The sequence below is a fragment of the Eulemur rufifrons genome, chromosome 15 (genome assembly GCF_041146395.1).
Source record: "Eulemur rufifrons isolate Redbay chromosome 15, OSU_ERuf_1, whole genome shotgun sequence".
NCBI classification, from domain to species: Eukaryota; Metazoa; Chordata; class Mammalia; order Primates; family Lemuridae; genus Eulemur; species Eulemur rufifrons.
The window spans coordinates 95597859-95614994 of NC_090997.1; the positions used below are offsets into that span (position 1 = coordinate 95597859).

The 17136-nt window shown below is 44.2% G+C and overlaps 1 protein-coding gene across 2 annotated transcripts in view; it reads left to right on the forward strand.

Moving 5' to 3' along the window:
• The window catches only part of MTHFD1L (methylenetetrahydrofolate dehydrogenase (NADP+ dependent) 1 like), a 186677-nt gene extending 171904 nt beyond the window's left edge, over nt 1-14773 (forward strand). The window contains exons 27-28 of one of the 2 annotated variants that reach the window (XM_069488615.1): nt 6320-6440; nt 10074-11129. In XM_069488615.1, the coding sequence (XP_069344716.1) occupies nt 6320-6409 (90 nt within the window). In that variant the 3' untranslated portion in view covers nt 6410-6440; nt 10074-11129. Of the gene's footprint in view, nt 1-6319; nt 6441-10073; nt 11130-12448 lie in introns of those variants that run through there. The other variant, XM_069488614.1, reaches the window with a different exon arrangement.
• Nucleotides 14774-17136: the final 2363 nt, after the last annotated feature.

The window sequence follows — 17136 nt, forward strand, 5'->3', positions numbered from 1 at the left end:
TCTAGCTCCACCAGGTACAAGCTATCTGGGGCAAATCAGTGAGCTTTTCAATATCTCCATTGTTCTAATCTACAAAATAGGGATAATGGAAATAATGACAACACTGGCCTTGCAGGGTTGTAGGAATTAAATGAGATACAGTGCACATAAAGCACTTACCACTGCGCCTGGTGTACAGTCAGAAATTCACAAACACAAGTTATATGTAAGGTCCTGAAATACAAGAAATTGACTTCCTTAGAAACCTTCCTTGAGCATGACTACATCCATAGCTACATTTTCTAAATGGTAAACACCTCCATCAAGAGGTGTCACTATTGCAGTTGCAAGGGCACCAAATTATTACTGCAAAAATTGGTGAACAAAAGAATCAAGAAAAAAGAATAAGGAGCTACCAAAGAAGACATTCTTCCTTCACTGGATCTCATGGGGGTGGCTGGTTGGCCTGCAGCTGCTCGCACGGCAGCAAGCCTGAGCATGAAGGTAACACCCGAAGGACAGCAGGACTGCTGGGGCTGGGGACTCGGCCAAGCCTGGGTGGCTGGGCTTCCAGGCACAGGAGCAGGGTGTGGCCTTACTAGGGGAGGGGTGGGAGGCAGAGCTGCTAACCACAGGTGACGGCAGCCAAAGGGAGAACAGCTTTATAATCAGAACAAATACAGGGGGGAAGCTTAAACAGTAATCTTTCTGAAAGTCGAATTCTAGAATTGTACAATTATCCAATTTCTATATAGAAATATACATTATATAGACACATTGCTTATATAGGAATAGAAAATTACCTGGGAGTTTACATAAGAAATTATTTACAGGGGTTACCTCTGGGAAGCAGTAGGGGGGTGTGCTTTTTTACTTCTATGTTGAAAATATAGTTTTCATTAAATTTTTAGAAACTAATAGAAAAGTTACTCAGGGCCAGGCTTCCTACCACTAAAAGAAATCTGTAATCTCCTTTACAAACGAAGCAAAAAATAACTGTGCTTGTTCAGTCTTTCATTCAAGGCCACAGAAACAGCATGATTTGAGCTGTGTAGCACCAGCACAGTGTGGGAGCACAATATGGTAATTCTTATAGTAATTGAATGTGACTTCCATCTCGGAAAGTCATAAGTTAGGAATTCATCTTGTTCATTCTTTTGATATAAAAAGTAAAATATGAAAAACATTTTTTTAAAACTAAAAAGTAAAAAAATGACGTGACCTGAATGTCTCAACGGTCTGTCCCTCTAGAGGCAGGGGCCAGGTCCTGGTCACCTTGGTGTCCTCGTACTTAGCCCTTAACAAAGGCCCTATGTCCTTTCATACAGTAGCAAGCACTCGAGGGTCCTCGTCACAGGGTTCGCTAATCAGCCACCAAGAAAGACAAGTATATTCAGGAGGGTATATCGTCAAGCTCTCAGGCTATCCTAGAACATTCCTTCTCTACTAAGTAAAGCCAATAGAAATTCCAGTTGTAGCAGCACTATCTTTTTTGAGACAGAGACTCGATCTGTTTCCTAGGCTAGAGTGCAATGGCAACATCATATTTCACAGCTACCTCAAAGTCCTGGGCTCAAGCAATCCTCTTGGCTCAGCCTCCCAAGTAGTTGGGATTATAGACACATGCTACCACACCCAGCTAATTTTTCTATTTTTTTGTAGAAATGTGGTCTCTATATATTGATTGCCCAGGCTGTTCTCAAACCAGGCTCAAGCAATCCTCCTGCCTTGGCCTCCCAAGTGCTAGAATTACAGGCGAGAGCCACCTCACCAGCCTATGATGACATTTAATCTCTCTCTTTCTTCCCCTCGGTCACTTGTCATTCATACTGGGCCATTCTTTCTCCTCATGCATCATCTTAGGGTTACTTGTATAATTATCAAATGACCTTTGATATAAGCAATTCCGTTCCTCACATCCAAAAGAGGAGAAGGGAAGAAACAGAAAGGAAAGGCCAAATGCCTGAGAAGACTTCTTTTTGTTTCCTATTTTCGAATCATCTTATACTTTTACTCATCTATTTTAAAAAATATTTTTTGAGGGTCTAATATTGCCAGGCACTGTGTTAATTCAGAAAACACATTTGCCTATTAAAGACTTTAAATTTTTGAGTTATTTCCTCAAAAAGAAATTCTTTTTATTTAAATTATATCATCATATAGTTAACCATTATAATCTTTTTGGTTATTTTTAAAGCTTTGAAACAAGATGACATATGTCACTCCCCTGGTAGAGGAGGGAAGCAGAGTATAGAAGGACTCTCCTCCACTTCAGATCATGAACCGTAGGAACAAAATAGATATGTGTAAAAATGGTATTTCTTTTCTGAACCAAAATAAAACTAGCTTATTTATTCAGTTGGAAAAGACAGTAGATTTCAGGAGAAATCAGAAAATAAATTATTTCACAAACACGACAAAACTAATTCCAATATTTTGGCTAAGAAAATTATGGTTACAGCTGGGCGTGGTGATATGCACCCGTAGTAGTCCCAGCTACTTATAAGGCTGAGAAGGGAGGATCTCTTGAACCCAGGAGTTTGAGACCAGCCTGGGCAACATAAGACCCCATCTCTTTAAAAAAAAAAAAAAAAAAAGACAATAAAAAAAGGAAAGAAAATTACGGTTAGAAATTATGATTTTCTCACTTTATGAAACAGAATTTGTAATGATTTTTCTGCTCATGCCAAGAATATTCTTTTAATGACTAGTTTTAAAAACATGACTATTGTCTCTGTACTGGTCTTTACTGTATGTTCATAAAGGCTATTGATAGAACCTTGTCCTTTCTCCAAAATAAGGTTAAACCGAAACAGTAAAAATTTGGAAGTTTCAGTGTAGTTAAAATCAGGGTTGTGAAGGGCAAAAGCCCATGTTTTTCAGCCTTTGTAAAAGAATCCATTAATGTGCGTGACAAGTAAGTACAATTTAGTGGCTCCTCAGTTATTCTAAGCAGGCGGCCTCCTTAGAGGGCACACAGATAAAGTCAACAGGGATCACCACTGACCCCAGGCGTGTGGCCAGAGGTCAGCTCCCAAGGCTGTCTGGATTCCTTTTGTCCTGTAGTGCTGTGTGGACTCTTGTCTGGGGGCTACAATCCTTTGATAACAGTGTTTTATTGAGAGAGAATTTGCTGTGAATAGATAAGGTCTTGTCCACATAATTCCATATTGTGTTGGCTCAACAGGAGAAGTTTTATTTTAAAAGTAGACTTATTAGAGATGGCTGTTTATTCACAAGTCAAGGAGTCCCTTGGGTCTGCAGATTCTGTGGTTTCTTGTCTGTTGTTGCTTACCCCGAATAAGTAGTTGCACTTCTTGGAAGTGATTATTGCATCATTGGAAAGGAACGTGGGAGTCTTCGGATTGAACTCATTTTTCTCCCGTTTGAAAGAAAGAAGTTGAAATTAGAGGAAAGACATTTCACACTTCCTGGCATTTAATATTTTGGTGGAATTTAGCTCCTGGTTTTGTGACAGAATCAGAGTGACCAAAAGATGCCCATTCTGGTTCACCGCAGCTAGTCGGTACGACTCCAGGAAACACACGCATCACACTCTGCCTTTGTCTGTCTTCGTCTTTCCTCAGCTGAAAGTTACCGGTGGGGAGTTGAGATAGTGTGTAAACCAGCATGGGGTACGAGGGTGTTATCTACAATAGAATCTTCCACTAGTAGCTTTGGTCACATGGGCCCAAATACACTGCCTTCAGGGTTCTTGTTGGGTTTTGTCACCCCCCAGCATATTTAAACTTGACCTGCCTCACGGGTACCAACTTCTGCCCTAGAGTAATAGTGTTGCAGCCTCAGCAGCAGCAGACAGAGAATCCAGATGGCCCCACGAGTAAACGATGCCTTTAACCTAGAGTGCTGAACTAAGGGGTGGGGCAGCATCACTGTGGCCGAATGTGATCATTTATTCCTTTCTCTTACACTATAAAATACTTGGGTTTTTCCAAATCCATAGCTCTACACAGGTTATACAGGCATCTTAAAATGCCTTCTATAAATGCCATAAGATGCCTTCAAATGCCATCTCAAATGCAGTTAGGCAGAGAAATTGCTGTAGAGTGCCTGGTTTGAGTTGTAACCCAGGCAACTGGGAAAAAATATGAACAAGGTCAACCAATGACCCTTGTCTTTGTCCCAGCATTAAAACAGTAAGTGGTTTTCTTTCTGGGGTCTCCTCAGTTATTTGCAGCCACTGTAATAACCAGAGAAACATGTTCCTGCTAGAGACCTTAGCCTGTGGAGGCTACAGTGGCCATCCACATACCTACAGTTTTAAAATACAGGAAGTCCCCACCTACCAGCAGGTTATGTGCAAAAGTTTAGTTGTAGTTCATCGTTTGGAACCCAGAATGCATTTTCCCATAGGCATGTTATAAACGGTACCTATATTCCGGGCAGGCCTCAGAAGCCTTTTTAGCCCGTAATATACCTAAAGTGCAGTCCTGTGCAATTAGCAAGACAGGAGCCAGCCACCATCCATCACATGTTTTATGTGTTCCCAGCTCCCACTCTCAGCGGGCCCAGCGGGCAGGGAAGGGGGTGGTTAATGAGGCCTGCAGGTGCAGGGATTTGCTGCCCACCTGCCACAGCTGGGGTGGGGGTTAAATAGGCTTTCCTCTCCCTTCCCCTGCAAGCTCTCTTTCCCAGTGCTGAAGAGGCGGGGCGGGGAGGTGAGGGGGGCAGTGGGAGCCATCCGAAGCCAGCGCTCTTCAACTGCAGTGTGCACGGGAATCCCCCGGGATTGGCTACAGTTGCCGGTTCCAATCCAGCAGGTCTAGGGTGAGGTCTGAGATTCTGAATTTCTAACTGGCTCCCAGGTGATGCCCATGCTACTGGTCCACAGACCCGCTTTGAGTAGCAAGAATCTTTAAACACCACGGTGGGAGGAGAAGGTGGGGAAGTCCCGAGTCACCATATAAAGGCAGCGGAGAGTGACAGGGCTGAGTTCTATTCTGTGGGCCTCAGGGGGCTTCCTGTTTGCTGGGTGGGAAGAAGCGAGCAAACCCTAATGCCTTAACCGCTAGCCACACCGCAGCTTCATCCCCTGCGGTGTTCTTGGCCCGGGCAGGTGGGAGGTCTGCGAGGCGCAGCATCAGCCCTTGGGAGAGCCGGGCTAAGCAGAGCCGCAGGTATTTCCTCCGAGTCATTGCTCGCAGCATGGCTTTATCAGCGTCGTTCATTCCTATGAAATGCATACTATTAAAGCACAGTGGGAAATGCTACACTGGAAAGAAAGTGGGTCATCAGGGAGCCTCCCAATCCGGATCCCAGAGCAGTGTTGGTGTCTAAGAATCACCGGCTGGGGCGCCAGCACTCCTCCCCCCGCCCCCGCCCCTGGCACGCGGAGGGTTTCTGATACAGGCGGGCAAGGAGCACAGTCTGAAGATCTTTCACCCAGAGTCAGCAAAGTAAAGCAGTGAAGAACTGGTTTTAACCCTGTCTCCACCACTAACTAGCCTCGTGTCCTTGAACACATGCCTTTGTGTCTGAATGTCTTCTGTCCTCATCTATAAAGTGAGGCTAAAATTAGTACCTACCTCATAGGATGCTGGGGAACTTAATGAGGTTATCTGTAAGACCCATAGACGGCCCACCAAGTGCCACAGTGGTGGGGGGGTGCTGGTGGTGGCAGCGACAGGTAGTGGGGAAATGAGTAATTTGAGATTGCAGGCGTGGAATCAGATTTCTGGTTTTGCCACTTATTACCTGTGTGACCTCGGGCAAGTGACTTACCCTCTCTAAACCTCCATTTCCTCCCCTGTAAAATGGAAATAATTAAAGTACCTACCTTGCAGGTTGCTGAGAGGATAAAATGCATTAAGCACTTAGTGCCCAGCACAAAGCAGGTTCTCAGTACAGCAGGGACCTTGGGATCTGGAGAACAGTTTTCAAACTGTGCTCCAGGAGGAGCCATTGGTTTTACAGAAATGTGTCTTGGGGATGAGGAGGAGACCATCCTTCACTCCACCTACACCAGCGCCCCCTTCAACCGGAGGGGGTCATCTTTGTTGGGGTTCAGCATGAAGATTTGTTTTGGAAGAGAAGTTTCGGGAAGTCAGTTTTGCAGCTACGGCATGGACCATGGAGGAAAGTAAATGCTCTACATTTTCGGGAAGTTGACACTTGTCTTTTCCATTTTATTTCCTTAAACAAAAATTTAAATAGCAGATGGCAAATTTAAAGAGATACATATATATATATATATATATACCCTAAAAGTTACATGAAGTTGTGTTCAATTATATGGTTAATTCGTGGCATCAGATGCACAGTGTTCTATACGATCACTTTTAGCATTTGCTAATGTATAACACGTTGTCTTCTCCCCCAGATGAGCACGATGCCGGGACTGCCCACTCGGCCCTGCTTTTATGATATAGATCTTGATACAGAAACAGAACAAGTTAAAGGCTTGTTCTAAGTGAACAAGACTCTCACAGAACCCAATTCAGGTAAGCTGCCGTGTTTCGACTTTTCTTTCTTCTCTCTCTCTCTCTTTTTCTTTCTTTCTTTCTTCAAATCCTTTTTCTGTTTTGTTTTTCTAATACTTATTACAAAAGTGATCTGATAAGTCATTTCCTTCCCTAGTTACTACAAATTCCTACCTAATGACTGCTCATGACTTGAGTCCGCTCCTGGGTGCAGATATGAGTTAGGTGGTCAGTACACAGGCCCTTAGTGGACCTTGGCTTGAGTCCAGTGAAAGTCAGATCCTGTCATCTATGAATTTGTGTAGAGCATCTCTAGCCATAACAAAGGAACCCTGTAAACTCGTTATTCTTTTTCCAGAATTAAAACCAATATCACATACCAATTAAAACCAATACCATATATCTCTTGGTACAGAGTTAGAATCATGGGATAGAGGAATCTTGGGGTATTCATTTTCTAAAGCTGCCATAGCAAAATATCACAAATTGGGTGGCTTAAAGCAACAGAAAGTTTAAAACAGTTCTGGAGGCTAGAAGTTAAAAGCCAAGGTGCCGGCTGGGCCATACGCCCCCAGAGACTCTGGATAGAATCCTTCCTTGCATCCTCCAAGCATCTGCTGGCGGCTGTCAATCCGTCAGGTTGCCCAGCCTGCAGCTGCATCACTCCAGGCTGCCTCTGCGGTCACACGGTGTCCTCCCTGTGTGGCACTGTCTTCACACAGTGTTCTCTTAAGGATCCCAGTCCTCTTGGATTCAGGCCCCCCTGTTGACCTCATCTTAACTTGATTACTCTGCAAAGACCCTGGCTCCAAATAAGGTCCCTGACACAGGTGCCCAGGGTTAGGCCTTAAGCATATCTTTTGGAGGACACAATTCAACCTATAACAGTCAACTATGGCACAACACGTGTATTGGGCTCTCATGCCCCTGGAAAGACACATAGAGATGGGACAGATCCATCTAACTGGAGATGAGTCCCAGGAGGGACAGGGCAGCAGAAGTCAGGCCACCTGGCGACTCACAGTCTACACGGTTTAAGAAGGTCGTGCTTGACTTGGCGCTGTCTTGGGCAGCTGGAGCTGGGGGCTCGCAGCCTCATTCATGTCCACCCCTTATACTGCAGCCACACCTGCTGGCCTCTGTCCCAACTCCCCATCTGAAGAAAAATGACCAAACTCCCACTCCTCCTCTCCGGACAACTCTTAATCAGAAGTTTGAAAGGCTTAGGGCTGCTTCTCCCCACCCCAGGGATCAAACATGGCCTCACCATGGTCTTAGGACACGTACCTTCCCCCCAAGCACCACCGGTCTCTTCTCCCCACTCACTGCCGTTCCTGTCCTGGCCCAGAACCTCTCCCTCTTGCCAGCATATTCTGGGCCTTCCAGATGAGCTTCCTTGACCTAAAGGTCCTTCCCTGCAGCTGTCTGTGCGTCATGGCCCGAAGCCGCCCAGGGTTCTCCTTTCATTTCTTCCCCTACCAGTGTCAACGCGAGGTGTTTGTGTCTTGGTTTTTGTTTTTCTAAGTTTTTGTTACTAAAACACTAAAGACCTAAGTGATGATGAGAAAGGTAAGTGATCGCTAAAATGAAATCACGTTAAAACAAGGTGTGGAATTGCTTGGTTTAGGTTGTGGGTGGGGTTTGTGTGTGGTTTTTGCCGAGGAGTGGGAACTGTGTTAAGTTTTAGCTACAATCACATCTTATATCTTTGTCATTTCTGAAAAAGAAAACTCCAGAAAATGAAACAAGAGAGACTAGTCACTAGTTTAACAAAGAAACCCATAAACTTGACCTTTGATAACAGTGTTATTTTAGTCTTTTTGGTATGACTTTGTGTGTGGGGTTTTTGTTTTGTTTTGTTTTGTTTCGTTGCGGTGGTTTTTTTTGTGTGTTTTTTTTTTTTGAGACACAGTCTCACTCTGTTGCCCAGGCTAGAGTGAGTACCTTGGCGTGAGCCTAGCTCACAGCAACCTCAAACTCTTGGGCTCAAACGATCCTCCTGCCTCAGCCTCCTGGGTAGCTGGGACTACAGGCACGCGCCACCATGCCTGGCTAATTTTTTCTATTTTTAGTTGTTTGGCTAATTTCTTTCTATTTTTAGTAGAGACGTGGTCTCACTCTTGCTCAGGCTGGTCTCAAATTCCTGAGCTCAAGCAATCCTCCAGCCTCGACCTCCTAGAGTGCTAGGATTACAGGCGTGAACCACCGCGCCCGGCCGACTTTGTGTGTTGTGAGTTGGATTTCTCAGCTGGACCTTGGGAAAGTAGCAGCATCATTCCTCTTAAACCGAAAATCAACCGCTGGTCCCAACTGATCTCTCTTTTCATGTCAAGAACTCATTATGCTACATTTCTGCCATTTGTCATTTCTCTCCAGCACAAGTGTGTACAATTCTCTTGTCTCTCTTGAATAGTATTTTTCCAGCCTTTTGGTTAATTTTAATTTACTCTCCAAGTAGGTCGTATGAGACCAATTATACCTTAATTATTGCAGTTAAGACTCAGGTAATGCCAAGGGACATGTCCTTAGCTTTACTAACACACACACTTAAGTCTTTTACTACCTAAGACATTGGTGTTTCCTAACAAGTTCGCCTTCAGATCTTATTCACAGATTGAACAGGGCCCTGCAGGTCAGGACACTGGCCCGTGGTCATGACCTCCCATGACCCAGGCACTGTGCCACACCTTGCCTGAATGGTCACAGCACCTCTGGAGACAGATGTTGTCCCATAAGGCCACAAAGGCTGCAGAAGCATTGGGTCTTCTCCTGGGGTCCCTCTGCACAGGACTGCAGAGCCACCTGGCCACAGAGAGGTGCTGCCTCTCATTTCATAGCTGGTATATGTCATTTTGCCACCCCCCCCCATCATGTGTTGTGCCAGCATGAACCCCAGGGAGATGGGTAGTATTTTTATATCAAAGCTGCAAAAACTCTAGCCCAGAGAGGTTGATAACTTGCTTGATTTGCGCAGCTGATAACTACAAAAGCCTAGACTCAAATCAGATCTGTTATCTGTCGGGTAATTATTTGGGTATTAAAAGCTTTGTCAAAATTCTTTTTCGTCCAAGTATAATAGGGCTACTCTTAACTCTCTGATTGAATGGCAGTTTCCCCCTCCTTTGTCCAAGGCCTCTTTCTTCCTTGTAAATTGCTAAACACTGTTCTAGGCTTGGCGGGCAGTGGTTCAGAACCCATCATTTGACCCTGCTTGAACAATCAAAAACAGATCCAGTGTCCTAAGATAAAACCACAATATAAAGCAAACGTTCCTTCTCGGTGACTCATCAATATAATGGTCCAGCAAATGTTCTTTCTGTTTCCTGTGCCTCTCGCATGTGGCAGTCAGGGACCACTTCTGATAGTCAGAGGTCTGTGGCTATTAAAAATGCATAACATGAAAATGTGAAAGTTTGGACAAAAGCCAGCTTGGACCAATTTGGGCATCCGGAAGGAAATGTCTGGTTGGCTTACTCTGCTCACTCAGGGATCGGACTGTTGATGGTTCTGCACACTCGGGTGCTGGACAGCACATGCATCATTCCTCGAGGAACGTGTTGGAGACGTGTCCCACGTGGGAAGATTGTGATCAGTGGATGACCACTGTCCTTTCTTCCTTCCTCCCTCACCTGTCTTGCCTCCCTCGCCCTCTAGGAAGTTTTGTGAGACTGAATGTGAACGTGAGATGCCCCGGAATCACCAGAATCCGAGCTCTTGCTCCGCCTCCCCAAGACTTCGGTGTTGTGCTTTCGCTACTGTTAGAATAAGGGCATGATTCATTCTTTTGGTTGTCAGTAAATAGAACTAATTGAAATAAGTTGTTTGTCCTCATGAAATTGATCCTGCTGTTGAGTCTTTTGTTTGAAAATAATTGGATTTGGGGAGTTGATTTTTTTTTTTTTTTTCCCTGTCTTCTGGTTTCTTGTTCTTAACGTTTATCATATTTCCGAGCTCTGGCAGGATTCATTCAAATGAACACGTAATAAAGTCTGGCAGATTTCCTAAAGAATTCAGGTTCTCCCTTACTTGGTTCTGATGTACAAAGTTCTGTTTAGTGCAGAATCAGATTCACTCTGCTCCTAATAAATGTTCGTTATTTACCAAAGAATTGCTTTTCTCTGATGACATACACAGAAAGAAGTATAATACCAGCTCATTTCTTTCCTAAACTGCCTTTAGGGCAGAAATTTTCAATGATACTCAATAATCATAAATTCATCTTGAGGAGGGTTGCTGCATGCTGGCCCTTCTGTGGACAGGGCTGGTCAACCCCAAGGTACAAACCACAGGCTTGCAAGGTGCCCGGCGAGAGCACCTGAGCTCTGTGATTTTAGTCTTGAAACTTCTTTTCACAGAGCAGCTCAAAAATTGTTCATCGCCTCTGTGCTCCAAGGAATAGAGTGTCAGTTCATCACCCTGAGCCATCCATGAGTACCTCGTGCCCCCTTCCCTCCCATTTCCAGGCAGGGACTAGGTGAGTTGGAAGCCCTGGGTACTCAAATAACCCTCATTGACATCTAAAAGGTAATGATAGGTCCCTATCTAACTAAAATGAAATGTTTTGAAGTTTAGGTAACAATTGTGAAATTCCTAATTCCCCTTAAAAGAAACTTTTTCTGGACACGTTTTGATTTCTTAGAATTCCCATACCAAAATAGAATGTTTCCTATATTGTACATCTTCCAAAATATTTTCCCACTGAATAAACTTCTGAAATTGTTTTTTGCACTGAATAAACAACAGATGCCTTTTTACATTCTCACCTTAGCTACTGTGTCTCTGATTTTCTTCATCTATAATGAGACTTTCTACATGTTGGGCAACCCTTCAACATTCCTTAAAATGTGGGACCACAGACTCTAAGCCCCTTTAAACACAAAACCGTAGCCTACGAAGGTAACGTGCCTAATCAGCGGGCCTTCCACCGCCTGCCTCTGGAGCACGGGCGGCCTTGCCCGGCCTTGCCTTGCTACGCCGTCTACTGAGCCACCCTCCTGCCCCCAGCATGCCCTCCCATCCCAGGAGATACTGACCCTCACATCTAGGGTCACCAGAGCCACTGGCGTGAAGCTGGGCATGTTTAAGTGCACCAACCAAACCTCCCTTCCTGACATCTAAAATATTTTCTTTTTGTTAATATTTATTATACTTGTAATACTTCTGTTTTCTGTTTACTCCCCTGGATTGAGTCAGATGTTAAGGGAGTGTTTGAAGTTCCTCATCCCCTCTCTTCACTGTCTTCTGTTTTGAAACTAATCAAGCATCCTCTCTGTCTCCAGACCTCTCAGTTATCTGTGGGAGGCCAACTCCCTGGCTTGCGGCAGAGTTTGAACTGTCTCGGCCCAACAGATACGTCCTTCCATGTATAACTTCAGATTAAAGGCAACATACTTGCATTGACATTTTTTCTGGAGTGGTGAACGCATTTTTTCCTGGGACTTGGGTGTTTTGTTTGTTTTTCAAGTATAGTTTGATCACGTATCTTTCTAAAAGATTGCAGGATTAAAGAATAACAAAGAATTTAATATTCTTTGAGAGAAAGCAACAAAGCTTCAATAATAAGAAGTTCCAGGACCACTAATTTCCATATTGTCCTAAGTACATTTTTTAAACCTTGCTTTCTGTGCCTACTATATAAAAGAGAGAGAAAAATCCAGGGTGACAGGATCCCTTATCCTAAACATTCTCATTTCACAGGATCCTGCAGACTATAGATACCATATGCAGAAGTTCTGGAAATTCTGCCACTGTCCCCAAGTAAATCTCTTGGGGGGTTCAGAATGCGGTGTGCAGTAGCCCGGCTGACTCGTGGTTCCAGAGTGGGGCACAATCTGAGTCTCCACTTCCCATGAGTGAAATATTCCGAACAGTGATCCCACCAGCCTTCATCTTGTGCATAGAATCGCTTCTCTGCTCTCGAATTTTCTTTGGGCCTCAAACTTTAGAGCTATAACATATTAACAGTTTAACACCAAAGGAGAAAGCTGTTCTTAAACCACTGAAACTTTTTTTTTTTTTCTCTTTTTCAGGCTCCTGAAACACAAACTACTTGCCTTTTTGCTATAGTTGGAGAAGAAAGTGAATTTGAAATATGTCTCTTATGCAATGTTGGAGAAATGGTTAAATAGGCCAAAGATTTCTTCTTCCTCCAAGTCAAATTCTGTTTGCAAGAGTATAGTGTTCGGCAAAAAGACCTCCGCCACGTCTGAAAGAGACTAATTTATTTTCTGTTTCTGCAGAGTTTACATTATTTCCACTGCTTACACTTTAGAATGTTTATTTTATGGGGACTAAGGGATTAAAAGAGTGTGAACTAAAAGGTAACATTTTCCATTATGGAGTTTTCTACTTTGTCTTTGAAATGAAAGTAAACATATATCTAGAAAACCAACCAGCAAATCTTCAGTGCCAGATAAAACTCTGTGCTCTCTAGAGGTAACTTCATGTGAAGCAATTATGTGTGGCAGGGTTGTTACCTGGCACCAGTTTCTCAGAACATTGGGAATGCAACCAGAGCTGCTTTTTTTTTTTTTTTTTAGAGGTAGGGTCTCATTCTGTTGCCCAGGCTGGAGTGCAGTGGTGTAGCCATAGCTCACTGCAGCCTCGAACTCCCAGGCTCAAGCCATCCTCCCACCTCAGCCTCTGGAGTAGCTGGGACTACAGGCGCCCACACCACGCCCAGCTAACAAGAGCTTTTTAAATGCAACAAGACAAGAAATAACACACATAGAGAAATAGCTGGTCAATTGTGAAACCTTCTGACGGTTAGAGAGTTGTAAGATTTTGGAACAAAGTGCATTGTATATCCAGAACCATTTTTCAGTGCCAGTAAAGTTTATCTCTTACCTAAAACAAATGAGTTTATGCTAGTTTCTTCCACCTATGAATGAATCTCGGTGGCCATTAAACTTTCTAAGTAAGGCCCCGAGGGCTAGGAAAAGTAGCTCTTAAAGGTCAGGTGTTTGGCAAATGTTTTTCCTTTGGCCCAACCCTTAATTCATAGTTGAGAATGTTCTGTGTCCTGTTCCCTCTCCCGGGAGTTCCTGACCCTTCTTTGTTTCCATTTTTTCCTACAAAAAATATAAAATTATATAAAAGTTAAAACCAAGGATTGGGGAACAAACAAGAAGTGATTGTCCTCCAAACAGTGTAAGTGAAACAGTCGCCATAAATATCCTGACTGTCCCCCAGGCACATCCTGCAGTATCTTTCCTGCATGCCCTTGTGCTCCACTCTCCAGTGACCCAACTTATTCATTGCTCAGCCCATGATGTATCTTTATGCACAATTTCATTTGTTCCAAAACACTGTCCAATCACAGAAAAGCCTCCCCACTCAAAGGCTGTCTGTCCCAAGAATAATTTTACTTGGCAATTCTGAAGTGTCTCTCCCCATCCGTGCCCTTTATTTGGGAGTACACCTCTCCTGATGTACAATTAACTAGTACTTTCTTTTTTATTTTTAATAATTATTTTATTTTATTTTTTGTAAAGATGGGGGTCTCATCACTATGTTGCTCAGGCTGGTCTCAAACTCCTGGCTTCAAGTGATCCTCCTGCCCCTGCCTCCCAAAGTGCTGAGATTACAGGCATGAGCCCACTGTGCCTGGCCCGTTATTTTTGATGTATAAATCTAATTTAAGATTATAAGGGTTCACAGTAATTTTTTTCTCTATATAAAGTGGTCTTTCTCATTGCAAATTGATTTTTAAGCAGTCGCCTTCTGCTATTGACTTTTTTATTCTTTTCCTCTGCCATTTAGAGTTCCATTTTCTATTTTTGGAAATGTTTTAAAAAATATATTTTAGAAATCTACACTCAAAGGGCTTCAGACTAGGGACTCCTTACCTATTTTCACAGGCAACCCGTCAACGAGGGGAGAAAAGCATCCTCTGCACAGGTGTGGGAGAGTTTTATCAGCACCTTGGAAGGATCTGTAACCCAGGTGTTGCTGGGAACCACTTTCCCATTTGGAGAGTTCATTTTAACTCCTCTGGGTGTCGTAACTCAGCCTCTGATTGTTGTGTTTTCCCTTGTTCACTACCCTACTGGTGGTGGAATATACTCCTGCCGGGTGATTCGCAGTCTCCACCACAAAGAGGGGTCTCTGGCAGGTTAATTAGTGGGCCTATCAATGCATGATGACTTGAGGTATTCATAGACAAGAGGAGGGATTGTTTGGGGGAGTATTGGGAGTAGCTGGTTATCAACCATCTCTTCTGAGGCCACAGTGTGAGAAAAAAAAAAATTACATAACCTTTGGTCTGGTGGGTTTAGGTTAGAAATGTGCCCAGGGAGGGTGGGCCCTGCTTTCCTTCTGCCTCTGTCATTGAAATATAAAAAAAAACAAACAAACACTAACAGAGCAGAAATGGTGAGGGGCCCAGTTACCCACCATGGCGCACAAATGTGCGGTCACACCCCCTCTCCGCTTGAGGGCCGGTGGTGGCAGCGCCGGCAAAGGTTAACTCCCAGCCAGAAGAATCGTCAGAAAGCTCCCCGAGGAATGCACCATAGGGACTGACTGGGGGACAGCTGAACAGGGACTCCAGAAAGTGGCAGCAAGGCAATTAGCCGACCCATCCATTAATACTCTTCATTCCGCTATTGCCAGGGCTATTTGGTTTAACCAGAATGTGCCGACTCCGTTAAAGTACACAGAGGTGTTCCTCACACTTAGGGAATTCTGATTCTCTCCCCTCTGACAGTGGCCGGAATTTAGTTTTTATCATGATTTACACATACCAACAAATAAGGTGGTGTGCTAAACTTAACCCTATGTATTCCAGGAAAATCCACAGACACGTATTTGTACATTCCTTTTGTATAAATTTGTATGTACAAGAGACTAAAAATAAAGTAATATGTGCATTCTGATAGCATTTGTTACAAATCTTTAATCTGTGTCCTCTGAAAAAGTCGAGCATTGTCTTTATTTTCACTGTCCTCTAACTGTAATGGAGAATTTCCTTCCAGAATGAGCGTCAGCAACAAACCACAGCTATCAACAGTACCTCTGGTCTTTGTCACCAGTAGGAATCACGGATATTTTAATATTACATAGTTTCTGCAAATATTCATAGTCGCATTTATGCTCATCATTGCCTCAAAATTATGGTGGTTATTAGATCTGCCACTGTCCTTATTTCATGTGTCCTTATTTCAAGTGTAAAGAGCTATAACCAATTTTGGGTACCTTTTCTATGTTTTAATAAAATCAGCCTTCACTATCATTGGTTTGCTTTACAATCATATGTGTTTTAGCTTCAGCATTTCAAAGTGTTCTGTGCCTGGCACATAAATGGTTCTAATCCCCTGGACTAGATGAAATTCTGACAGCCTAACTCCCGGTTCTGTGGCAGAGTTGCCTTGTCTTGGATGTTGCTACCTCCATATCTGTGTGCCTCGGGCCAGCCCCGAGACTCCCTGCTTCAGGGCGGCTGGTCTGCATCTAGCAGAGAGTCTTGGTCTCTGTCCAATAGTGAGACAGGCAGTGCCAGTCACCAAAGTTTCCCCTGATACAGATGATGTACTAGAAGCTCTGGACACTGTAGAGTGCCATGTCAGGGAACAGCTGGGTTAGCAACTCCACACCCTCCCCCTACCCCAGCCAGCTCCTGAGCGCCCACCCCACTCTGCTCCAAGGCCAGGCTCCCCCTAACCCCTGTGGCTTTAGATGCTGCCCAGCAACGGAGTCCCCACCTGACCTGCCCCTCCCCCCCCAGCTTACACAGGGCCCCAGGTTGCATCCTATTGGTCAGATGCCACTGGTCACTGTAGATGGGACAGAGCTGGATAGCCAGTGTCCATTCCTGGAAGGCCAAAGTCCCACTTGGCCACTGTGTGGAATGCTGCCTGCGGGCACCCCATGCCCTGAGCGTGCAAGTAGATAACCGCAGCCTCAGGGGATTGCCAGGGGCCAGCTCTCGATGGCTCCTGGACCTCCCTGAAAGTCTCAGGAAGAGGGTTGGTTTCCAGAACAAAAGGTAGATGTCAGGAACCAAAAAGGACGGGAACATAACTTCACAAATTGAAGTAGGACCATGTAGCTGAGTCTTCAATAAGAGCAAAAAAAAAAAAAAAAAAGAAAGAAAGAATGAAATTCTTAGCTGTGCCACCCTTCTGTGATCCAGACTCCTCATTGTGGGTCCTCATCCTAGGTGATCTGATCCTTTCCTTTGTGCTACTTACGCTCTGGGTTAGCAACCTCCCCAGGTCCAGGGTGTGGCCACCTAACCCAGCACTGCTTTCCTGCGTCTGAGGCTGTGGGTGTCCTGTCTCAACCACAGTGGGCAGTTTCAGGAGGCAGCACTGTGGCTGGCCCGTCGGAGTATTCGAGTTAAGCTAAGTCCATGTGAGCTCGCTCAACACAGAAATCCTCTCTGGGCAATTATAGCAGGTCCCTAAGTTTTGAGGCTAGTTTTTACTTCTAGGTTTTAGAATTATGACTTTTTTTTTAAACTGGTCCTAAGACCATCTTCATTAGAACTACCTGAGATGCTTGTTTAAAATGCAACTTCCTGTCTCCACTTAGACCTAATCAATTTGACTCCCTGGGAGTGATCCTGAGAGTCTATAATTTATATAACAAGTTCGCTAAATTATTCTTCTACGTACTAAAGTTCAAGAATTTACCTAAATTCTACATTTTTTTTTTTTTGAGACAGAGTCTCGCTTTGTTGCCCGGGCTAGAGTGCCGTCGCGTCAGCCTGGCTCAC